Source organism: Cygnus olor, chromosome 1 (assembly GCF_009769625.2).
Source record: "Cygnus olor isolate bCygOlo1 chromosome 1, bCygOlo1.pri.v2, whole genome shotgun sequence".
In the NCBI taxonomy this organism is placed as follows: Eukaryota; Metazoa; Chordata; class Aves; order Anseriformes; family Anatidae; genus Cygnus; species Cygnus olor.
This window is the reverse complement of record NC_049169.1, coordinates 56,368,445-56,395,101: the sequence shown is the minus strand read 5'-3', so window position 1 is coordinate 56,395,101 and position 26,657 is coordinate 56,368,445. Positions and strand designations below refer to the sequence as shown.

Below are 26,657 nucleotides of genomic sequence, written 5' to 3'. Positions count from 1 at the left end.
ACTGCCACTTGAGCAGGATCTACCAACGTGAAGCAACTCTTCCTGGGGCATTTTTTACCTGTGTCTGTGAGGAGCATACCTCCTCCTGGGATGGCAATGTGATTGCTCAGAGCTCTGTAAATTTGCGCCGACCAGGGGTTGTTCAGGAGTGGGTGGGGTTGGTAAGACTTTTCACCCCCCCCCCTTCTGATGCTGCCTTCCCCAGATACAGCAGTACAGTTTTTGGTCTCAAGCTGGCCAGAAGAGAGGAGCAGGCAAGTGTGCTCACTTTTGGGTTGCCTCTGTTTCTCCTCCCGACACTCCTACAGGTCAGCTGGGCACTAGTGGGGAGAGGAGCGCACCTTCCCAGCTGCATGTTTCCTGGGGTGCACCGAGAGCACGGAGAGCAGGAGAGGACTTTCAGCCCTGTGGCTGCTTTGCCAGGAAGATAATGGACCCCCGTGAATGTGTCAGCCAGGGGAAGCCCAGCCTGTCCTTTTCCATTGAGGAGATCTTAAAGAAACCTTCTGCCAGCACCACCTCAAGCAGTGAAATCAGGACCAGAAGTAACTATGCTGAGACATCTTTAGCCCTAAAAGCAGGATCACCACTGGCCTTTGGTAAGTACATCACATAATGAAAAATGTTCTCCTTTTTTTTTTTTTTTTTCTTTTTAAATCTCTAAAGCTAAATTTTGATTGGGTAGAATTTTTATTCTTAAATGTAGCAGGAATTTTGGATTTCTGTAGTCAAGCACAAATCATTCATTATATACTCAGAAATCATCTTTAAAAATTAATTTCCTTTTAACCTCATGGTAGATTTTACTCTTCTGCCAGCCTTTGTTGGGATTTTGTACAATACGAAGCCCTACTGTTATTGGAGAGGTGCGTATGCAACCTCAGCAGTCATTGCAGGTAGCTCTCTTCAGTAACATCGAGGCGTTCTTATTGTAAACAAATGCAACATCCTTTATACTTCCCATTACAAAACAATGGTTCTGTTATTAAAGGAGAAAAAAAAAAAAAAAAAAACACCTGTCACAAGGAAAGATGGGCATTCAAACACAGGAAGCTGACCTAAAACTGCTGCAACTTAGTGAAGCTGTTGGAGTTTCACTTATATCAGGTGAAACTGTCTGTGGTCTGGAATTAGGGCCAAATCTGTATCATTTTCTGATAAATCTGACCACTCATCCTCAAGCAAGAGAAATGGTCTGTAAGGGTCTGTAGCTGAGGAGTTTTAGAACTCAATCACCGGAACAAGACATGAGAAAGCATCTGTGTTTAATCATTTCTGCTTATCATCAGGGACACTAGGTTCTTCAGTGTACTAAATAAAGCCTACTTGTAGAGAACTAACATAACTTTGACTATAGCAAACCAGCAAGTGCATTAACCTTTCTGACTTCAGTTTCCTCAGTTTAGTTACTTCAACCGTAATTGAACTTTTACCCCTTCTGAAACTATTTTTTTCCTTAACAAAGATCAACAACAAACATATTCTGGATTTAGTATTTATTTTTCTTTTTTAATCTGTATCTTCCATGAAACAGAGATGTTTTATATAACCAGACACATTCAATTACTGAAAAATGACCAAGAGTTTTGATGGAAGACTTTCACTCACTAGACAAAACTTATTGCTACACTTTGCAATACATAGAGATCCTTCATGGATCATCACTCCATTTCCCCAAAAAATGGATGAACCAGTAGTGAGGGAGGGAGTCTTTTTCTAAAGACCTGATGGTTGAAGTAGCCACTGCTTATTCTCATTGTTTCAGCTCCAAATAGGATCCTGATCTAGACTGGAAAGCAAACAAGACCTAAATAAGGAAGGAAACTACAAAAAAATTGAGCTCTTGGTTGGTTACAGTAGTTGGTCTAGAGGTCAGTCCCACTACTGCTGCTTCAATCATCCTTTGCACAAGATTTGCACTTTCTTGTTCCCCCAGAACACAGGGTGACCTCACTCTGTACAGCAGTTGTTTCCTGACCATGGGGCAGAGCATACCCACAACACATCTCACAGCCTGGGAGCCCCAGGCACTGGGACTGAATATAACAGCCAGCTTTGAACTAGTACCTGCAGCTTTCCACGGAAACCTGCACATGAGGGAAAGGGATAGAGTTCTACTATATTTTCTCAGAACCACAGAATAGTTCAGGTTGAATGGGACCTCTCAAGGTCATCAGTTCAAAGAAAGGATAAGTTCAAAGACAGACAAGTTTGCTGAAAACCACAGCTAGTGTTGTTGCTTAGCTGTTTCATGACTGGTACTGCTGGAGGGGTGCAGCCCCTAAATGTCTGCTAAATCTGCCAGTGCAGATCAGACCTTAACGGCAGCAGATCTAGGCTATGTTTTAAATACAGTCCTGAAACATAGAACTTAGTAATTTGTAAGAGCGGACAGGGACATAGCTGATGCTGGTGCAAGCGTAACGGATCTCATGTGCTGATGGAGCCCAGGTGCCAGGTTGCCTAGTGGGGGGAAATGGTGGCATGAGCTCTGTGGGAGTGGGGTTTAGTGAACTGAAATTCCTTTCCATAGGGCCCATGGCCATCACTTCATGCCACTGGATCCAAAGTGAGACATGTAACACCATGGGAAAGAGAGTCAGTGTTCTTCATAGCGTGGACCATAAAAATGTATATTAACAACACGAGACTCTTCTCTGGGAACAGAAAAACATGGCAGAAACAGGGTTTTTTATAATAATTCTGTTTCGTGATCAGTATGTTGAAGATAACCAGCTCTGTTTCAATGTGCGTGTCAGCTAAATGTGCCACTCGAAACACAAGGTCTGACAAAACTGTATGCAGGACATGGTGGGTTCCTGGGACTGCATTGCTGTACTGCCAGGACAGTCTCACCCCAAACCACTCCACCTGAGAATACAGTCAGTTTTCCACCTTGAAAACAATGCAGGCAGAACAACCAGGCTTTGTCTTTGACTTCATCATCCAGCCAGAGAGAGACAGTAGCTGTAACAAGAGAATAGTGACCCTTCTCTCCCCTGCTAAAAAGCAAGGCAGGATTAATTTACTTAAGGCAATGTGAAATGTTAACTAATGAAAATAACATATACGCATGGAGATTCACTTAGCTGTCACTAGAGCTGGGAAAACATAGGAAAGCCACAGAGATATTTCAAAATGTTGTTTCACATTGCTTTTGCAACTGATCAATGATTTAAAATAAAAATTAAAAAAAAAAAAAAAAGGAAAGAAAAAGAAAATTAAGCTTTTTTACTGTTGGTTTCTAACTAGCTCCAAAGATTTACTCAAGCTAATTACTCTTTACTTTCCCATCAGAATTGCCAGTTTTTGCAGATAAGGTTTATTTCAAAACTGCAATACCGTATGCAGTACATCTTAGGATAATTGCTGTATTTCATCAAAGTCATTCAACTTTATGCCATATAACACTGACATTAAACAAATTGTGTAAATAGTTAGCTATATCTAATTTGACTCAGTGCTGGCCAAGGTCAGGGAACTGAAATGAGCTAGGGAACTTTTTGGAAATTCCAGGATGGGATACAAATCCAGCTGCTTTCCCAGAACAGCTCAGCAGCAGCAAAGAAGGAAGTACTGAGGGCCAGGGCCAAGCCATATCTTACTACGGATTTTAAGAATATTTTCCACCTCCTATATGTTATGTATCTGAGCCATGTTGTGATCCATGAGAGCAAGAACTGAGCCATACATGTATCCATGGCTCCATGAAGTAGATACCCAGGCCAGAAACGATCATCCGGATGGTCTGCTGATCTAGGCAGCCTAGGGACCAAGACCACACTTGTCCTAAAGTCTAAATCTAGCCACTGAGTGTTAGGAAGATGGGTGGAACCAGGAGATTCAGAATGTCAGAAATGAGGACACAGAGCTTACCCTGGAGTCTTTTTCCAAGGCAACCCAAGGGCGCTGGATCAGATGACCTTCATAATTTGCTTCCAACCTAAATTATTATGCAATTCTTTGACAAAAAGAATGTGATGTACAGTGCTAGCCACTCATAGAAAGGTGTGATAGGAGTCAATCACATATAAGAAGATCTCTGTACCTGATTCCTAAGGTTTTTTTAAGGGTATCTCCAATGGGGTTTGGAATAAGGAGTGTAGTCTTCCTACAAACCCAGTTGTAATATTAAGCATTTCTGAGTTTATTATACAAAGGCGACTTACAAGATGACCTGGAACTGCAGCTGTTGATCTGAAGTCTACTGAAAGTTTTGAATTTTTGAGAGACTCCTACCAAGTTAAAAAAGGAACAGGGAAAAAGAAGACATTTTAGTATTCAGCCTACGTTTCTCCCCTCTTATTTTTGTCACAATGCCTAGAAAGAGTAACTATGGCCTTTGAAAGGGACACAAATAAGCATGCCTGACAAGCATTGGTCTCCTTCTTGGTGCCAACTCCTTCATTATAAACAGAGAAGACTAGCAGACTGTTTTAGAAAAAGGGCCAGTACACTAAATGAGTCACTCATCTTTTAAGTGAATTGGTCCTTCTCCTGAAATCCTTTGGAACCTGATTTCGATGTGCTTGAAAGTACATCTGAAATAATTGTTCATTACTCCTCCAGTTTCTGTCAGTGAGGTTCCACCAACAGGAGGTCCTTTGTCAAGGCAAGGAGAGCTTGGGATGAAGATGTTGCACCTGGGAAATTAATAGTGAAAGCAGTAACAGATACAGTAATTATGTTATTATGTCTGCATTATGCCCTGTTGTGTTAAGGATATGCAAATTAATCTGAATTTAACTGTGGCTTCACACACAAGTGTCAATATGATAATTATTTACTTCACCAGTAGCCACACTCCACCCCCGTTTGTTGCAAAAGAGGAAACAAATGAAGGAATATAACTGAATAGATACCACCTGGCTAATATCAACAATTCACCCCATCTATAACAAGGAGAAACAGACCACCTAAAAAAAAAAAAAAAAATGTAGAGGAGCAAGAGAAAAACAGCACAATAAAAAGCTGCTTGCACGTCTCAGTGACAGACTCTTCCTTGCTCAGAGCCTTAGTAAGGCCTTAAAATCATATGTTTGAGGTCTGCAATAGGTCTGTCTCTCTCCAGTGATTACACAAAGAGGTTTAAGTGGAGCTTAGAGCATCTGAAATAACTTCCTGTTTCCAAAAAGAAATCTTGCAATCTTGCCTGACATTTCCCATCCTTTCCTATACAGCTGAAAGTCAAAATAAAAAGACCATTTTGGGCCACAAGTCAAAGTAATTTCTGTGCATAGTAACAGTATGCACAGTAACAAATATCTCATGTTGAGCCAGGCTGAAATGTCATCACCATCCCCACAACAAAAAGGAATGAAGAAAACCACATTCCCTGGAGGCAATCTTACCCCATGCCAATTAATAGATATATTTCAGAGGTCTCTGCTGGAGCCATATGAACATGCACTGAAAAATACTGGCTAGCCTAGAGAGCTGCCACTGCAGACAGGAGCCTTGTTTGTTGAGGAGAGCCAGTACCAGAGAAGATTGCAATAGGGGCAGGACTAGACCTTGGGGCTCTTAGATCTCAGGTCTGTGCTTTAAACTCAGTATCATCTACCTTCAATCTTCTCCAGAAAACTTTGTTGATTTCTCCAACCTCTCTATAAGGTTTATATCACTATAATTTACTTCCTTGATCTCAAACAACAGATTCTCCCACTCCTTTCTACCAGTTCACGCAAACATTGGCATTTTCCCATCTGTCTAGGACAGATTTCCACTGGGATTCCCATGAGACAGTGGATTCCGTCCCTGTTTTCTTTTCTTCAGTCTGTAATAATGTTATCCATGTCCATATGTAAGTCGTGTTCATCACTGGGGTATGCAAGTATCTCAGGGAAATACTTTGAGGGGGAAAAGTTGTATATGAAGGATGAAGACTTGAAAAAAAATTCTATAACTTAGAAAATGCCAATGTCATTCTGAAGAAGGTTTAGTGACTACCCCTAAAAACACCTTGCGCAGGTACCCTTGTCTTCTTCATTACTGTAGGATATAAGCACTGTCATTTCTGTCCACATTCGTCTTCACAGCATCCCATCTAGAAAGGGAGTACAGCTAGTCCTTAATTTAAGGATGGGAGATTGAGATAGAAATCCTGGGCTAAGAACCTACACTACACTGACATCCTCCAAGCTCTTGAGCAAATCATTTAACCCCAGGCCCAAGTTAGTGACCAGTTCCAGGTCTACCTTCTCCTTTATCCCATGAATGTTGCTTGAAACCCTATCTTTTTTTCTCACCAGAAAACTCAAAATGAATTGATCCTAACTGAATTAAATGAGTTCCATTTTGCACAATATGCTTCAAACAGAGAGGTGGAGCTCATACCATGTTCTTAAAGTCAGCATGGCTGGATGCAGGCAGTTGTGTTTAGAAGTTTCCCCAAAGATTTGTGATAAATTGAAAAGATAACATTTAAATAATCACTCCTCATTGACATGAACTTTTGGCTGATTTCCAGGGCTCCTGTAACTGTATTTTCTTCATGTCAGTGTAATCCCTCTGTACAATTCCTATTGTGTAGACTTTTACTGAGGGCAGAATTGGGCACTTTGTCTTCACATGTTATAATTATCATTGCTCCAAGGCTGGCTAGAAATAGGACTTATTATTTGTTCAGAAAATAAAACTTTGACAAGCCTAAAAAGTTAGATGCTTTGCCAATGCTATATCCTGCACCAGAAGTAAAATAGGTATTAAAAATGGATTTTCTACCAGTACAATCTGTTGAGTGTCACAGCTGTTATTTGGATATAAGAGGAGAGAAGGAAGAGGGGAATAGCCCTAGGTGCTGCAAACCCCAGAGCCTAGATGTGGGTGACTGCTCACGAGTGAAGTCCATTAATAGCTTGATGTTCTTTGGTTTTAATAACAGACAAAGCTGTGCTGTAACATTAGCTTCACTCTGGTGCTGACCATGGCAAAAGTCTATTGTGCTTATGTGTTGCCTCTTACTCTGCCTTTCCAAGCAAAGAAATCCAAGGAGAAAAACTAGACCAAATTCTAGGCTTGCCCATTAAAGCAGCACAGACCCAATTATCTTGTTTCTTGGTTTTGTCTGCTTAGTTCTACGCTCCCATTCTGAAAATTTCCCACAAGGGTCATCTAAACTTTTCAGGTGGAATGAAGCAGTGAGCAGTTTAGATTTTGGGGGGCAAGTTTACTAGGATAATGCTCCTGCAACATAGGGGTCATCCTGGCAATGATGCACAACACAGGAAGATAAAGGCCATTTTAACTATGATCAGGTTTGAATGGTAAAATATCTAGACCACACTCATGTCTCTTTTCTTTTCTTTTCACACATACTGGTAGGTGCACCTAATGACAGTAGCTTTATCAAAGCTTTCGTGTGCTGTGTCCTTCACAGATTCCAGCAGCAGGAGTCAATTGGAGAATGACTTACCTTCGGATAAAATGCTTCTTCCTGCCATGTGTACTACACCCATGACCAGAGCAAAGAAAGTGCAGGGAGCCCACTGCAGGAGACCTACTGACAGCCCAGCTTCCCTCTTGAGTGAGGAAACAGGTCGTGAACACCCAGAAGGCAAAAGAAAACACTATGAAGAGGAAGATCAGCTATGTGATTTCCCAGTGGACCATCCACTTCATGGTGAGTGCCTCTAGATTCAGACTTTCTCCCAGAATACCCCAAACCACAGCTGTTACCTTACATGGCACTACGTGGCAATACATAACAGCAGACATCACAAGTATTTCTTGTTAAGCTCTTGCCTGAGTCAGGGGGATGATTCTTCAGTCTCGTCATTGAAACCATGGAGACCCACCCTCTGAGCTAAGCTCTAGCTCAAGCTTGTAAATCCTACCAGTTTTAATGACAGGGACTGCTTTGGGTGTTTATTGCCCTCCTACTTTGGGTGGCAATCTACGGAGCTAGCAGGAAATGGGCATTGCACAACATGGGGAGCAAGGCTGCTGAGCATGCCACATCAGCTTAACGCGTTGTATACACCTTGGACCCACTGCACGGGTGGTGAAGAGGTCATCACCATGCACACAGGCAAACTGTTGATATGCAATAGCTCTGGCATGTAGGATGTGACAAGTGCCGCTTTAAGATCTTTGAGTTTCTGGAGAGGTTAATATGGACAGTAATACTACACTTCAGAAAACAGGTGCTTGGTAGCAGTTGTAAGATCTTTGCTGCATGGTTCATTATGATTCGCTCCTTTCTGAAAAGAAAAGAAAAGAAAAGAAAAGAAAAGAAAAGAAAAGAAAAGAAAAGAAAAGAAAAGAAAAGAAAAGAAAAGAAAAGAAAAGAAAAGAAAAGAAAAGAAAAGAAAAGAAAAGAAAAGAAAAGAAAAAAGAGAAGAAAAGAAAAGAAGGATAAAACAGCACAGTGCGATTTCAATGAAGGCCGTTGAAGGCTCCTAGTGGGTTCGTGTGACTGCAAATACAGGTGGCTTCACTGACATCCACACATCTTCCTCAGCCCATACTCTGCAAGTTGGCAGGGGAAATACGTCTTTGTGTGAAATACATCTGAAAGAAAAGCCTTGCTCCTGCAGCTGCTGCTTTGGTATACGTGAGTCTTGTGACAAGCTGCTGTCACCTCCTCCTCCACAAGACAAAGTCTGTCCTGATGCAGAGAGAAGTGTCGTAAAACAACGAGATATTTTAGCCTACTTCTGGCCTGTAAGCTGCAGGAAGCTGATGGCAACAGGGCAAAATCATGTGTTGCTTCCTCAAGGTAGAGCCAGGGCAGCATGTCTCCGCCACACAGAACTGCCTGAGAGTGTTAAAAAGAAGTGCATTTCATGAGGGAGGGAGTTCCCAGCCATGGGGAGGCCACTTTCCAGGGTGTCAGAGGAGGAAGGCAGGTGTCCTGACTCAGCACTTAGCTTCAGTGACCGGCGCAGTGGTTGGTACCAACCTCATCAGCAAAACAGGGGGAAAGCACGTAATTACCTGCATAAAACTGAGCCGAGCTGAACAGGCCCTTTCAATGACAACTTGTATTTTAAAGGCATTTTAAACAAAATCCCTCTGTTCTCTGGAGGCAGTGGGGTTTTGAAACCAAGCAGAGGTTTAATGATCTGCCGTTTTCTAGGCTCCTGGTTCCCACAGTTGCTGAGCCTTTGATAGAAACTTGCTGAAGGAGAGGGAGGATCTGAAAACACTGGATTGGCATTTTCCCCACCGTGCACAAACAATGATGTTTCAGATTCTGTGCACACACTGTGTCATTCTTAGCGGAGAGCTGAAGCCCTGGGTTTAAAATACTTTGCAGCATCATAAGCTCCAGCCGCAGTCCTCCACTTCGTGTTAGAGGAGAAGAGCAGGTGGCTCTTTTTCTCGTGCCTCTGGCTGAGGCTGGAGTCACCTTTTCCAGATATAGTCAGCAGCAATGCCTCCAGGAGAGATGGGATGGCACCATCCCCTGCAGCAGTCTATAATCTTTACAGCTTGAGCTAATAGCAAATGAACTTCTCTTACCATGCCTAGCAACTCTGTGCCTCAGGCATACTTTTGGCATAGTAGCTATGGGATGGTTACATGTCCTCTAAGAAGGCATCTTGGTGGTGCCAAACACCCACAGCATATGCCACAGAGGTGTCCTCAAGGTCTCCCTTGTGTTCACACTGAGTATGCTTACAAGTGCCCAGGGGAACGGCACCAGCCTCAGCAATGGGAGAAAATTCTGACACGGGAGACATCAGTCCCTCACCCTTCTATCTGGATAAAGCACATACACGAATTGAGACAGAGGGCACTAGGCTCTGGGTAAGCATACACGTGTACAGTTTTCAGGGAGCAAAAGAAACCAAGTGAAGAAAACAAGAAGAAATAATATCACTTTGGAGGGAGGAAAGCTGGTGTTTGGTGCTTTTTGGATAGGAGGAGAAAGACGAGGAGGAGGTCATGACTATGCACCCTTCATGGGCAAGAGGTTCAAGACAGCAAGAGCACCCCTACCGTGAACCCCGAGCATGGATTTGGAGCATGCTTCCAGGCAAGCCTATAACATTGCAGTGTTCCTAAAAACTTGTTTTTCCCAGAAGATGGCTTATGCGACTAAGTGGTATAGAAATGCAGGGTCATTTAAACTAAATAGATTTATGCCCTTATCACAACCTATTTACAGGAAGCAATGCCTCTTGCACTTTGAACTTAGAGGCTGCATTGTAAGCAAAAATAAAAAAGAGAAAAGCCCTTGTATGCTAGAGATATGCTTGCGGTGCCATTTAATTCTGCAAAGCTCCCATTTGAATTTGGAAGCCTTCATTCTGCATGTGAACGCTTTCACCTGTGACTTACAAACAGGGCAAACTCTTGTGGCCATCGGTCAGCATCACAGCAACATGTCCACGTAAATGCCCGAGTTAAATACTGAGCCCCTACTTTCCTTTTAGTTCCTTCTCTCTGCTCTGTGTGAAACTCTTGCGACTTGACCAGTTCACCATGGCCGAGCAGCAAAGCATGAGAGGAGGACATGCTCCATGCTGGCCAAATCTGTGGCAGCTCCTGATGGAGATTGCCATGATACTAGTTCAGATCGTCATGGGCAATTCTTTTACATGTGCTGGGTCTGGCTGTATACATATCTCTGTGTGTGTCTGCTCTAACTTTTTACTTCCAAAGGCAGTGGATGAGTGTGCCCATCAATGCAATTATTTCATTTTATTATTAGGCTGTTAAGCATGGGTAATGGTTCCAGTCCTTTGCTCCAGCCAGGGAGCAGTCAGTACCTTGGAGAAACCAGATAGCATCATCAGCTTAATATCCTGGCAGATGCCCAGTCTTCTGGGACTTCTTCTCTGGGCAATAATTCAAGTACAAGGTAGGTCAGGCTTCCACAAATGGGGCTTGCTCCTAATTTCAGTGGGAACTGGGGGTTTCAGGGCCTGGGAACAACTGCACAGTGTTATTTCCTGCAACTCATATCTTCATTATTCACTGTAGAGGAGTGTGCCATAGTGAGTCAACGTCAGTCAAATATTTCTATAGCAGAAATCCTCTGCTCATTGCTGACTGGGGTCTTTTAACTACTCTTATAGTTTTATTATTATGACAGTATCTTTGATCCCAAAGCATATTGACAAATTCTGCTGTCAATTATCATAAAGACAATGGAAAATATGGAGACGAGCCCAGTCCGGGAGAACTTCCAGTATAAGTCATGTCTCTTCTGCATTGATGCCAATTGCAGGCATCTTTAGCTTAGTGTTTATGTTTTCTCTGAAGCCATAAATTCATTTGTTCTGTTCATTTGCGGATGATATGGTCAAATCCATGTACCCTGTGAAATGGCATGGTTTATCACTTGCAGAACAGTCTTTTCCCCAATATGCTGACTTAATGCATTTATAAAACACCCAAGAGACAATGAAGCACTGTATAATCACAATTCCAGATAAATATCGGCTGCCCAGAATACACCAATGGGACTGAGAAAAAGGGCAAAAGCATCCCATTGTCCTGAACAACAAAAAGAAGCAATTCTAAATGAAAAGGAAAAGCAGGGGGAAAAAAAATAAATTCCTATATACATAATTCTGCTGCCACCGGCTGTCTTACCAGTCTTCTGTTTGTTAATGTGAATAGTCCCTGCAGTCCTGTGTCTCTGAAGTACAGTATTCCTATACGCACTGAGAAATGCAGCGAACCATTGACCTTGATTTAGTGGGTTTACCTGAAGCATTGTTGAAGGCTAGTTCTTTGTTTTTCTCCCTCTTTGAAGACTAACTGTTTTTAATCACACCGTGGATATTAAATGAAAGGCATTAAACCTGAATCCTTTACTCTTGCCCTTCAGACTACGTTCACACAGTAGTCTGGCTGATACAAGTAAGCACTGAAGCAAGAAAAGTTGTTGGCAGTTGAGGACTATCATAAATTCTATTTGTGCTTTTTTGTTTGTTTGTTTGTTTTTGTTTTGTTTTGTGTTTTGTTTGTTTGGTTGGTTAAAGCGAATGTTAGCATGCAATGCTTTTCTTCAAGAGCTCCTTCTTTCCCAGGAATTTTAGATCCGAAGAGTATATTACACAGGAGCCAGAGGTTAATTTGTTCCTGCTAGTCAAATCTATGTAATGTGACCACTTGTAAAGTTGGTGGCACATCTTGATAAGTTTACTTCAAAGGTCTTGCAAGTACTTATTGACTTCTCTGGAATTGTCTGAGAACTTCTCATTACATCCCCGAGATCCAGTGCTTTTAATTACTGTTCATTAAAATCGATGGCAAGCCTTTTACTTACTGTATTAGCAAATGCTTTATGCTGAAATTAGAAACATCAGAGACTATGTACTAAAATAATGATGGAATTATGTTTTATTGGAGGGAGAGCAGACTCTGAGGCTGGGATGTAAATAAGCATGCCTGATTCATGTTTAGAGGTTTGCAGGTAATCACAAAGAGCTGGAATAAAGCAGGGAAAATAAAAAAGAAAAAAAAAGAAAAAAAAAAAGAAAAAAAAACACCTGTCTGTGCAACCTGTAATAAGCTCAGCTTTCTGACAAAGGTGGTTGACCAGAGAGTGTGGGGAGAGCAATGGGGAACCTGTATTTCTGTATTTCACAATGAAAACCATTATTGGATTAGTCAGGTCACTGCTTTCTCATTGTTCACTGATTGTGAGCATCTTTAAGGTGAATTTTGGCAATGGCAGAGCAATCTCAGAAAGTATGTTTTAAACCTAAGATGTAGGTGAGTGGGGAAAAGTACATATATACCTGCCCCAAATTCACTTTGACCTGAAGGAGTTCATGAACATGGAGGTCATTTAGCCTGGGAACAGAACTGATACCAGGTGGTGGAAAATACCACGCTCCCCGGTCAGTTGAGGTCCCTCAAGCCACAGTCTTTGTGCTCCCTCCAGACTTTTCACAGACCACTGGCTGTGCCAGACTTATGCACAACAGGACAGCATCATTTGTAAACACCATCAGCTCTTTGCTGGTGATTGAGAAGGGTTATATTCACCAGGGGCTCAGGCTGATGATGAGCACCATCCTCTGCAACAAACTGCCCATGTGAATTGTTTCATGTGTGCCTTCTGCTCCCTGCCAGCTCCTCTGAAAAGCAGGCTAAGAAATTCCCGCAGCCACCACCGTACAGCTTGCTTAAAGGGGTTTCTGGCCTGGCATTTTTAGCATTCCAACCCACACTGCCTAAGTCTGCACCTCTCTGCATTTCAGCCTTGCTGTCAGGTGATTAGGCACTGTACTCCGCGCCAGGGTGAACACGGCTCTTCATCAAATAGTTGCGGACTGAGGAGAAGGAAGTTGAGCCTTTAACAGTTTGAGTCCTGCTGCTCTGCCTTGACTTCTGCTATGCCTCAGTGGCCAGCAGCTGGATGCTAAATGCTACGTTTCACTAGCAAGAGGCTCTAGGCAGAACACATTGTACATGTACAATTCAGATCAGTCTCACTGGCTATGCCAGTTCCTCTTGAAAGTGGCTGGAAAAAAAAAAAAAAAAAAAAAAACATTTTAATAAAGATTAGCCACGCTGCCATACTCCCATGTAAATAATGCAGCACAAGCTCTTTTGAAAGCCATGAGCCACCTCTTTAACTAGGAGAGGGACTGCCACGGGCACATCTCTGTACACAGACAAGCACATTTTGTCCTGATGCCATCAGCATGCTGTAATAGCTCTTTTATAGAGTTGCAATTGTTTTTGCTATGGGCTTGACCATCATAAGCAGAATGTCACCAGAGAAGAACAATGCTCAGAAAAGTCACTGGAAGAAACCAGCTGGGAGACTCAAATATCTATAATTGGTTGAATCAAAAAGAAGAGAGTGAGTTACTTCTTTTAAAAAGGCTAAAAGGAAAAAAACACAACCCAGCCAGATATAATGAGGATCATTGTCAAGGCTCCTGAGTTTCTCTCTGAGAAACAAATGGTACAGTCATCTTTGTTACACAGAGAAAAATATATTTTTGAGCATATGAAGCTAAAGCCACTGCTTGCTTATGTAAGTGCTTTCTCTCTTCTTGACAAAGAAGCAGCAAAATCTTTGGATCTGGCTATCAGATGCTGTGAGAGGCTGTCTGTCCAGAAATGACAAAGAGGATTGCAGAAAGATAAACTGATCCCACAAGTTTTCACCTACCTAGATTACATACTTCAAAGCAGAGATGTGTCAGCACTGACTTCCAGCCCTTCTCTTGGGGTGTTGGTTCCTTATCCCTCCAGCATATGCCCCTCGTATTGAGACCAAGTAGGCTTCATACAGTCTTGGCCTGCTAATGGGCTAAGCGCAAATCGGAGGTGCAATTGCAGCATTGCAGAGATCTTCACAAAGTAGCATATATTTAGCTGGTTCAGGCACACAGGGCAGCTGAGGCACAGCAGCCTAAGGTGTAGGCTATTTGCCTGCTACAGGCCAGAATGAATTTACCAAAGCACAGCGTCGCTGCAGATGCACAGCTTTTACTTAGCAAATGCAGGTACAAGTACTAGTCTTCAGTATTGATTCACTTATGCCTCTAATATCTTGCAGCTCTGTTATGGAGGGTGGTGAAAATAAGCTTAGCTAACATGGTATAAACAAGAGATCAGACTCCTTAAGCTACGAGTAGTATTAAAACTTTAAATTGCCTCCTTTTTTTTAAGGGGGGGCGGGGGGGAGCAGCATTGCTACACTTTAGTCCACATGGATATTTGGAGATCAGAGATCACACAATATAGTACATTGGGTGGAACCTCTAGAGACCAACTTGTCCAACCCCAACTCTAAGCAGGACCAGCTTAGATCAGGTTGCACACGATTTGTCCTGTCAAGTTCTGAATATCTCCAAGGCTGGAGACTTCTCAATCTCTCCAGGACTATGTTCCAGTGTCAAACTACCTTCATGGTGAAAATATTTTTTTCCTATTATCTAATCAGAATTTTATTTGCTGTAATTTGTACTCATTGTTCCCATTCTTTAACTGCACACCTTTAAGAAGAATCAGTATTTCAACAAAGTTCAAATGTTTCAACTTGCTCTAGGTCTGACCTAGTAATAAAGCCAGATCTGCAAAGGACAAATGTGCCTGTTTCTGAATTTAAAGAAGTTATACTGCTTTATCAGTGTGAAGAATCTAGCCCTTCCAATGTCAACAATAAGGCAATGTATAGACAGCTGTATCTCTAAGAATCTACAAATGCTGACATATCTAGCTGCCTGGTATTTTCAGGCTTGGTTTCAGCAGTCAGCTAACCTGCAAATGACTTTCACAGAGCATAAAAGCACACTTGAATATCCCCAGCTTTTACATAGAAAATAGCTCAGGAAACTCAGACAGTCTTATTTCCCCAGAGACTCTACAGCCACGTTTGTAAAGCCAATGTTACACTTCCAACACTTTCTAGTCTTATATCTTCCACCCACATTCTTTATTAGACTGTAATTCTGAATGCTGTTGTTTGCTATGGGATCTCTAAGCTAAGGTCCCAAGGCAAAGTAAAGTATCAAAGCTACAGTCAGAGAAAGTTTCATCTTGCAAGGCAAAATGTTAACATACAGTCCCAGATTCTATTTTTCATAGTGTTTTGTGGGTTGGATTTTTTTTTTCTTTTTTGAAACAAAAATAGAATGACTGATTACTTATAGAAAAAATGCACTCTTCTAGATTTCCTACAGGCAAAAGCCTTGATTAGGTCACAGGAGTCTATTTTGTTAGCAATTTAATTTCATTTCCAGTTGAAATCAAAGCCTGTCCTTCAGTCTCTACTGGCCCTGTACCTGACCTCATGTTATTTTATTTTGTTTAATTTGATGAGTTCCAACTTTGAAAGATCTGGTTTCAGTGGAAGTGGCACTTCTGAGCGCTGTGTAGATTCTTCCCTTACATAACAGTCTTATCTACATACAGCTCACCATGCCCTTCCAAGAAGGAAAAATGTGGAAGATGTAAGAGCACACTGACAGCAAGTTTCTTTTGCCTGTCACCGAGCTATATGGGTCATTTTCATACAAAAGATGCTGAAAGGAGACACCAGAAACTCATGAGCCTATTCTCTCTTAACTGTGTTGTCCAGTCCTGGACACCTTTGGGTGGGACAGATGATCTGGCAGATCTATTCCCAATCCCATCTATAGCATAATTTTTAATACTGTATGTTTCAAAAAGCAATAGGTCGGTCCTTCGGGTACCATAAGATGTCCCATCTGCACAAAGTTTCTTCTCACACTTACACCAGCTGTGCATAGACTTTGTCTTCTCATTCTCATATATTCTTTGTAGGGTAGTCTTTCCGGATCCTTCTAGACTCAGGATCATTACTACTGAGTTTGTTCTATACCCCATCCCTGTAGAGATAGTATTACATTGATTGTTAGAGATGTTTTCTTGAGTCAGTGTAGGCTGATTAATTCAACAAACTCTGCACCAGGTGTCCTTCTAGCATCCAGAAATTCTTAAGCTGGTAGCCAGGTATAAATATCTACATTAGCATCTCAGTCTGTAGTTTGTATGAACATGCTTTCTATGGAGAAGTCCTGCAGCTAGTATGGTCTGATAATGTAAACCATTCCTTTTTAGCTCAGGTAGTATTCTCTGATTTGGGCACTAAAAGTCTTGCCTTTAGGTTTTATTCCATATTATACAGATGATGGTTGTCATGTTCTGTATTTACAGGCAAAAAATACTGATTACTGTTTGTATGGTACCCACTGTGATGGGGTCTGACCCAGCTGGCCTTTGGCATTCGTTTCATTCCTATCACGGTCCACTTCAGTCATCTTAATTCTAGAGAGTCTGGTCAATGTATGAGACAGAAGGGTTTATACTGGACTAAATCATTATTTGCTGTATTCTGATGGAATACTAAAAAATACTATTTTTTATTTGATGTGACATCCTAGATTTTGAAATGTAGACATTTTCTTTCTTTGCATAGTTGTGAAATTATATTTCAGTTCACTAATATAAAACATTAAAAAAATACATGGGTCTTTTTTTGCTTCTTCAGAAATCTTCCGGGAGGTCGTGTGGTCTGTTCTCTTTCTTCTGAAGGCTTTCTGGTTGCTAGAAGTTACATAGACTGCCTTGACATACAAAACCTGGCAGGACATGAACCCTGCCAGCATCCCAGGTATTTATGTACAGTTGGGACTATAAGAACAAGGAGGTGGTCACAGTTGAGATTAGGTTAATTCCTCTACTCTGTTAATGTTGGGGGTAGAGTGCAGCTTCTTCCAGCTTTGGGGAGCAGTCTCCCACTCTGGCAAGAGGCAGGAGCTCAGCTCAGTGTTCAGTGAGATATGTGGGACATCACAGGATGCCTCCAATTTCTGAGACCATGAGCAAGGTCAGGGCAGAATTCACTTGTCTGGACATGCTATATGAATTGCCCTGTGAAAGAGAAATATGAATACCATATGTTGTAATGATACAAATATAGCAGAGATATTCATTACTGTATGACAGGACATGATGTACTTGACAAAATATCACCTTGGTACTCAATCTTACCTGTCTAAAATATCTCCCAGGAGGATATGGAAGCCAACTGCCACAGAGAGGTGTGAGGTGAAAATCTTCCAGACAAGAGACACTATGAACTAAGTTAGTGCTATCATATCCACAGGGGACATAGTGTCTTGGGATTCATATTCTTAGTAATGATAGTCCATATTTCCCTTTTTAATCCATACAGCAATAAATGCCCCTTTTCTTATAGACGTATTTTGTGAAGGTTCAAGTTGATGCAACTTCGTAATCAGAGCTTCAAGGAGAGGGTGCCCATTGCTATCTCCAGTATATATGCACAAAAATATTTCTCATTTCAAATCTTTGCCCCAGTGGTGTCAGCAAGATTCAATTTAAATGACATTTTTCCCTTGGGGCTGAAGCCAGGGCTGCAGTCTAATGAGTAGTACTTTGATAAGCCAGTGAAAAGTCTAATGATATGGATTTAACTCTGTTGGACATGAGCTTTATGTTCCTGAGATATGAGAGTATTGACAGTGTTTATGATAAATGACGCTTCTCAGTTACTCTTGCATGGCTGGTCTCCTTTTCAAAATATCTGAAGTGTTTAAAAAAGAGGAAATATTCACAACAGAATATATTAACTTACTGGTTCCCATATATTGTCTCCTAGACATCTTCCTACCAAATCAATGAGCAGAATTTTTTATTCCTTATTTTCTGTGTCACCAGGGTCAAAATTAAGTTTCCATTACAGAATGAAAGATGTCATTTTCTCGTTGGGGCAGAGCCCAATTTCCAACGGTTAAGGTGCTTAGTTACCTTTTTCAAAGTTTTAGCCCCAACAAGGAATACTTTATGCTAATACTACAGGGGGAAGAGGTGTAAAGTCTCTTTGAGGGATTAAGCTAACCATCTCTGGGTAACTGTTCCCATTAGGAAGTGTATGCATCTAGGTACGTGGTATGTATCGTAGCTGTCATCAGACCATGGAAGACCAAAAGCAACTATTCAAAATGTTCATTTTCTTCAGCGACATGGTGTCAGTGCCAAATACTTCAGGAGAGATTTGGATTTTTACACTCCTATCAGGCTGCAGTTTTACAAGCTCAGTAGAAAAACAAACAAACAAACAAACAAAAAATGTAACTTGGGGCATAACATTTTGTGCTGTTCATCCAATGTCATCTGGAAGATTTTCCATTTGTGCATCAGAGGGGATTCCAGCCTTGAGATGTGGCTGAAATCCATGTTTTGCAGATCAGTCGCCTTACAGCTTATTTCTGCCACTCCCTTCTCCTCCTCTCTGCAAGACATCAACCCTTCAGCATCATTTCAGATCAACCCAGACCTTATTCTAATTTGTACCAAGTGATGTACATAGTTCATGATCTGAATAAAATACCTCAGTGTAGGAGGGCATTTTCAAATTAGCGTAGGTGCTGATGGAAAAGTCTGTGTGGTCACACTGCAGCAGCTGAAGGAGTAGAGCAGTCAAAGAGTCCTCTCAGGAAGTCATACCACCAAAAGGTCCCCATACACAGTTCTGTGGGTTTTAAGGCCTTATAGTTCTTAAGCACAAATGTGTTTAGAGATTTCCCACACCACAACAATGTAGTCTGGAGAATATTGTGACTTTTCTTTGTAAGGTAGTATTTTTGATGCAATTGTTACACGTCAGTGAAGTTGCTGACTATCCCTAAATACTGCTAAAGGAATGGTATGGAAAGAGAGTGGAGATCAGTTAGTCTGGAGTGGTTTAGTTCTTTTCACAATGTTCACCCACTTTGGGTACTCTTTGATCTTGCTGGCATCTGGGAGGAGTAAATTCATCACAAAATCAATGGAGTGACAGTGGAATAAAATCTAGGGGTAAGATCAAATTCAGACCAAGCAGATTCACTTATATTTGTAATTTCTCATCTGATCTGAACTTGTGTACAACATGTCTTCTGAAGCTGACTCTTCTAACTCTCTTGTTCTCCATCCATGAATCACTCCAACATTCAAGATCAGGTTGGGTGTAGTGTAGGGGTGGAGCAACTGGCTTGGGTGAGGCGGTAGGGTGGAATGGGTGCGGTGTTGTCAAAGAATCTTATTGGGTAAGAAATGGCTGGAGATGTCTGGTGACAAGGTGACACAGGAAAGTAGTTACTGCTGCCCTGGGGTGAGGAGAAGTTGGGTTTGTTGATTGTAAGGTGGTTCACTCTCAAGAGGTCCAGCAGTGCTTTTCTGCTTGAAGCTAACAGTGATCTAAAAGCCACCATATCACTCATCTCAATCTCATAAAGAGTCAGTACCTATCCAAAATAACTCAGATTCAACTTTTAAGGTAAGAATGAACAAGTTAATGCAAACAGAGCAAGAGAGCACAAGGAAACAACGAATAGGCTGCAGACTCCGTAGTAAACCCAGCAGTAGTAAAAAAATAGTAGTAAAAAAAAATTTGCAAGAAATACAAATATGCTAAAGAACTGAGCTTACACCAACAAGGATCTTGTTCTAAGATGAAGAAGCAGACCTGACACAGTTTGTCTATGGACAAAAGTTACTCCATTTACTCATTATTCCCCCACTGCCCAACAAGATTCACAGCCTCCTGACTGTGGAAAAGTTCATGTTAAGTCTAAGGAAAACACAGATTTCTATTTTATTTAATAAACAGCTGCAGATGACCTTGGATATTCAAACCACTCTTCTGAGGGTGTTATTCCTCAGAGCTTGGGGAAAGCTTAGCAAAACCAGTATGACAGGAAAAGATAGGCATGGAAAATTTATAAGCTGAAAGAAAAATGGTGATTTGTTACAGTCATAAGAACAGCACCAAGACAAAACAAAGTATCCACTCATTCATTGCCTTTACATTAAGGATTTGTTCACAAATAGTTAATAACAGATTATAAATGAGCAGCAGATGTTGTGTGCATGTGACAGATGAGCAACAAAGGTCAAAGTTTCATGCAACACTAAAGGATGTTGATGACAAAACCATTGCAGGGTTAGTGTGGCTAAAATACATAAGGTTTTGGGATTAAAATACATAGGTTTCTGTAGTTGCTCATATGTAATGAATCAGTGGAATTAGCACTGCAAATAGACACTGTTGACTCTACTTCAATGCTAAAGTCCACATTCACTGTTGGGTCAAGAGACAGTCACCTATTGTTAAGTACACCTACTGTAAGTACATCTCTAGAAGGAGTTGGAGATGCCATCCCAGCTGCACAGCAATTTGCAGAAACTGCTGGATCTCTGAATCTCCTTGTGGTCATGTGGTCATTTGCTATGAAATTCAATACACCTTTCCTTGTTTGCACAGTTGAGAGGAAAGGGAAACGGAGAATCCGGACAACATTCACAGCTGAACAGCTCCAGGAACTGGAGAAGATTTTCCAAGTGACTCACTACCCGGATATCCATATTCGCAATCAACTGGCAGCAAAGATTAACCTTCCAGAAGCCAGGGTTCAGGTATGTTCTGCCTCCAAAAGGCTAAACTCATTGCACCAGTTCCTTATTCAGGATATGTTCATAATAGTTTATGTGTGAATGACAATGCTAATGAAATATGTGATCTCTTTCTTACCTTACAGAGGAGGCCTTTTACAAACAGGGAAAAAAGTATTTGTCACCCAGTTGGGATTAACCAAATGGGATTAAACAAATGGGATTAATCAAAGGATTAACAGGTGCTCTGAGCATCTTAAATGCACAGCAAATAGGAGTTGCAGATGGTTATAAGCAACTTGTTGGACTCTGTAGCAACAGAATGGCCATTTATGAAAATATTTATTAATCATCTATCAACCTTTTATAGGACATTGTAATTCAGTGCAAACTCTCACCCACATCCCTCTTCTACAAGTTCACAAAAAAAGTTAAAATAACTGCCCAAATGAAAATGTTTTCTTACTGTTCTGTAATTTGATATCATGGACTATAAATACCCTGGCTATAATTTCAGTGCATGGAAACTAATCCTGTTTCCCCCAGCTATAATGTAGCCTTGCTAACAGAGCTCAAAATTGACCCCATGTGTTCAATGCATATGAAAACTTCTACAGTGAAATACACATACCACTGTGTATTGGAATTTGGTGTTGTTTATCAGGCACTGCTGTGATGATTTTTACAGTTCCTGTACTCACCATAATGCCGGAGTCATCAGTGTACTTCCATGTACATGTCCCACTCTAACAATCAAAGTTCAACACTGATCAGTTTATTGACTATGACATGCCTGGGACTATTGACTAACTGTGGTGATATTGCTTCACAGTTAGATGACAGGGAGAATTGGAGCAGCATAAATGTAATGTGCTCATTAGCAATATCAGTGCACCCAAAATGCATTTCCGATAGCATGGAGCGCAAGCTGGGCTACTAGTCAGTGTTCCTGACAGAGCGCCAAACCACATGAAAGAACAGGACCATCTTCTAGGTAAAAAATAATTTATAATCTGTAGGGAAAAAAAAAAAAAAAAAAAGAAAGAAAGAAAAGAAACGAAAGAAACGGAATTATCATGGGAAACATCAACCTGAGATGTGCAAGGAAGAAAAAACCCATCGTGTCTGAATTTCAGATAGCAAATTCTCTATCCAGACCGTTACACTTGACATGGAGGTTCTGCATTTGCCTCTGTATTGGCTGATAAACTGATCACATAACTCAAAAATAGCAGTAACTTAGGTATTTTTGAAATCAGAGAATCATAGAACCAAAATCAGCTATAAGTCAAATGACTTCAGAGAGAGAATTTAACAACAGCAACAACAAAAAAGTGAGCAGCTATTGGGGTAACCATGTGAAACATTTCACAACTATGTGAAAAGCTTGCGTCCCCCAATCAAGAAACAAAGCTATGTTTCCTACAAAACAATTTAAGTGGACAGATGGAATTATATCCTTGCATGTGTGCATGCCTACATCCAACTCAAAATGAAGAATGCTGGATGAGTAAACATTAGAAACAGAAAGTTATAAAAAGAAGGAATAAGCAAAGCTAAAGTATACAGGCCAAATATGTGGTCAGAAAAACAAAGGATCATCAGAAACTCAATAAAAGTACATTAAGAAGAAAAAAGTGAACAATTTCATTGATCTGTAACTCTACAGAAATAGTGGAACAGTCAAGGAGAGTGCAGAAATGGCAGAGATGCTCAGTCATAATTTCTGCTCTGTCCTTGGAAATATGTCAGGTAAGGTGGCAGTATCATGTGATGGTGATGAGACACTTTCCATCAGGACAATATTGAATAGCAGCTACAGACTGACGTTTTTAAATCCAGAATCTCAGTGACTTGCTTCTAGTAGTTCTTAAAAAGCTGCTTGAGACACACTTTGGATCATCAGTTTTGATATTCAATCAGTCCTGTAGCACAGTGGAAGTTCTGGGGACCTGGAAGAAAGCTAATGTTGTGTCGGTATTCAGAAGGGTAAAGAGAACAACCACATAATGACTGACCTGTGAGCCAAACACTGATTTCGGCAAAATGATGATAAAGCTTATATGAGTCCCTACTCATGAAGAATTAAAGAAATGGTAATATATTTAATTCTGATCAACACTGGCTTATGGAAAACATTGGTTGTCAAATTCATCTTTTTTGATTAATTATATACTTGGTTGATAGAGGTAATAACACTGACGGGATGTCACTGTAAGGACCTTGCCTTGGTCTTACATCCTTCTTGGATTAAGACAGCAGAACAGATCAAGATGTCATGTTCTAGTACACAAGAAGCAGGTGTTCAATTGCAAATGAGGACGTTTCAAAGGAGGCCTCTCATAGGAACCATTTACTGACACAGAGGTCAATGTGAACTGCATAATCAGTAAAATCTTTAATGATAGAGTTATGAAATGGTAAGAAGATAAAGGACTGGTAAATAAGGAAAAGGCTTGTTCTTTAGCGTGCCCTAGGTCATTGGTTATGTGTCTGCAAGAGAACAACACAGGGACAATCACAGAGCAACAGACAGAAGCCATTCCTACAACACGGGGAACACCACCCTCCCTCTATGCTCTGTTTTAGCCCCTCTTTCTTCATACAACTTGCTGAGAACCCGCCCTCATTCTGGTCCTGGCTAATGCTACAGCTGTGATGGGCAAATGAGTCTTTTGTGAAATCTCGGGCAAGATTAAGGAAGCAATTGACCCTGGCTTTAGCACCAGCGTGACTTTCATGAGCACCCATGGGAATGTTGTTCTCTGTCTCAATGCCACAGCTCAGGAACACTGGAAAATTTAAGGTTACTAACATGCAGGAAAAAAAATGGTATCAGTAGGTTGCTATCTGTGGTGGATGGAGCAGGGAGGAATAGGATTAAATCCCAGTAAAGAGAAGTCAGGGTGCACATTTAGAAATCATCCTGGGGAGGGGGATTTTTTGGAGCAGCTGGGCAGAAAAGGCAGTTTAGGCTCTAAACACAGCTATGCCTATATTAAAAAAAAATAAATAAAATTCTATGAAGTGAGGACTTTATCCTACATGCAGACTCTGGAAGAAGCACTTAAAAGGTTGAATTTTTGGCTTTGGCACCCCCCTCTATTTTCAATCACTTAATCGATGATAAAGAGGACTCATTTCATGGTTTTGTTTCACTGTATAACTCCTACCTGGTAGAAAGGGAATGTTATAGTTCATACACACTGAGCAGTTCTCAAACACACACAAACCCAGCAAAAAAGGTCTGTCCTTTCAGCAACCTCGGATACTTCTATCAGCAATATAGCAGAGGTCTCCTGACGTTCCCATTACTTGCTGGGCAAGAGATGCAGAAATAATTGAGCTGTTCATTATTGGATTTAAAATGCATATATATTTACAACCAGCAGCATATGGTTTTGATCCCTAACACCTTGTGTTCGTCTAAATCTCTTGCCAAGAAAGAAATGTTTACATTCAAACAGCAAGTTCCAAAGCCAGCTAGTCTACAATGGAAGGGGAATTCAACTTTCACAGCAATGCAACAAGATGTACTACTGTGGCTGCACGGTAAATGCTTGCATGCCTCAGCCAGAAGCCAGACAAGTCAAACCAGCTGAAAGATAAAGAAGCTCTCCCTCGAGAAAATTAGTTGTCTGTTGTCCAGAGCAAAAGAGATGGCAGATAACATAGAGTGCTGAGTGACTCAGAAGGTGGCATCCCCATGGGTCTTTTGCTTAGGATCCTTACATGAATTTCAGAATGTTACAAGCTAAATACAGGAAGAACCCTGTTACTATAGCTCCATGGGTGACACGCTTATTGCAGTCCAGCAAACATCTAGGTGGGTCTTTTCCCAGTCTATTCATCTGAGAGCAGGTTGACAAAGTCCTGCCATGCAATAAGTTGTACCTCATAAGGAAATCATAATGCCATATCTCTTGACTGCTGTGAAGCTTTGACCATGAAAGGATTTACTTTCCAAGGAGATCCCTGGAAGACCTGTTGCACACTGTCCTACTGTCTTTCCTTGAAGAGGGGGATGGACCTAGACCATTACTACAGAAACAGGGCTCTGCTACAACATCAAATGATATATAATCTTTATTAAAAGTTTTGAGTGAAACAAAACCAAATGCTCAATAACAGCTGTGATTCTGTGAGAGAAAAGTGGCTGTCATGATCGTGCAGAGATCCCACGTGTTATGCAAAATGCAAAAGGTGTTGTGTCAAACCCCATGTTTTCCTTTAGATTCAGCCTCTGGTTTTGCTGAGGTCATTTAATGAGCAGGAAAATTAGTTGAATGTGAGCAGTTCCTTCTTTATCTGCTGCTCATTTCTGTGCCCTTTCATTTCTGCTTGTATCTAGATCTGGTTCCAGAACCAGCGAGCCAAGTGGAGGAAACATGAAAAATATGGCAACTTTGGTGGCCTTCAGCATCTGACAGAAGTTGATTTCATTCCTGCTCCCAAGGCAGATATCACAGTAAGTATTGGAGGCTATGTATAAAACCAGTGAGGGGGAGAAAGCTATCCTTCACCAGGTTACCTCTTCACATGGGACTATCCCAGAGAGGGAGGACTGGAAAGGACAAAATGGTGATATGATCAAGTTAAATCCCAACAAATATGGTCAAATAAAATTTATTTTTTAAAATAAGTATTATTCCTAAACCTGTTTTGTAAATATGCCACGAGGGCCATCCTACCCTATTTTACTTCTAAATCATATGCTTGTAAATCGTGCTTTGGATCAAAACATCTTAACCACCAGCAATGTCCTGAACAGGAAAAAATATGACATTTGTAACCACAAAGATGTGTTTCTTTAGGCAGTCAAGATCTTTTTACAATGTCCAGCCTACTTAGGGTCATCAGTGTTTTTTGCCCTTGCCCCATATCCTTGCTAACTCCAGGGCAGTTAATCTAGGCTGGCACACAGGCTGTTTCCCCAACAGGAGTGTTTCCATAGCTAGAACAAAAAGTATTTTGCCTTGCTCCCCGGCTGACAGCACATCACTGGGTTTTAGGGAGTCTATTCTTCTAAACTTTTCTTCTTAATTACTGAGCACCAGGGAAACAGCCAAGGTTGATTGCAAATTGTATCTAGGTAAAAGTCAGTATTGATTTACCTGAGACTTTGTTTTTATTCTTGAAAGGCTCCTAGCTTGATGCCGAGAAAGCTTGCCGCTACTGTCCCTGCTGTGGGATACTACTCACCACTGCAAGGGCAACTGACAACTGCTTGGCTGCCCAGCATGCTCTCCTTCATCCCTCACCACCTAGAGCTGCTGCCATTCCCAAAACCGTATTTACTTTTCAACGTCCTCCCCCCCTATGGCACCTACAGCACGCCGCTGCCCCACAAGTTGGAACAGAGCAGTATCTGCGCCAGCTCCACATAGAGGAGGATATGGAGGAGCAGGGGACTTGGGGTGCATGCTTTTATCGCCCGTGACTGTTTGCAGGGGGCAGGTGCTCTCCTCAAACAAGCATGCTGGGACGATGAATAGCCTGTGGCGTGAGGCCAGCTTGCTGCATGAGTGCCACCACAAGAAGCTGCAGCCTAGTGAACATGGGCGAGAGCCACCGTGGACGTGGAAGGAGATTCCTGTTGACATAAGGAGCAGCATGCTGTGTAGAAACCAAACCGCTCAGCCAAGAGCTTCTCCCTGAGAGGACAGTGCATCAAGCTGAGTGGTCCTGCAAAAAGGACTGGGGCTTTACTCAGCCCTGATAACACAGGATGACCCAATTGCACCGATGCCTTGCAGCAGGGAAGATGCCCGTGATGAGTGTGTAGCCCTGAGGTCCAGCCAAAAGGGTTTTCC

At 41.5% G+C, this 26,657-nt stretch overlaps 1 protein-coding gene across 1 annotated transcript; it reads left to right on the top strand.

Moving 5' to 3' along the window:
• Window positions 1-430: 430 nt before the first annotated feature.
• ISX (intestine specific homeobox) lies at window positions 431-26,448 on the top strand. Its single transcript, XM_040573772.1, has 5 exons — window positions 431-599; window positions 7,379-7,621; window positions 20,717-20,868; window positions 25,196-25,312; window positions 25,986-26,448. The coding sequence occupies exons 1-5, from the start codon at window positions 431-433 to the stop codon at window positions 26,229-26,231; spliced, it is 927 nt and encodes a 308-aa protein (XP_040429706.1). The 3' UTR covers window positions 26,232-26,448.
• Window positions 26,449-26,657: the final 209 nt, after the last annotated feature.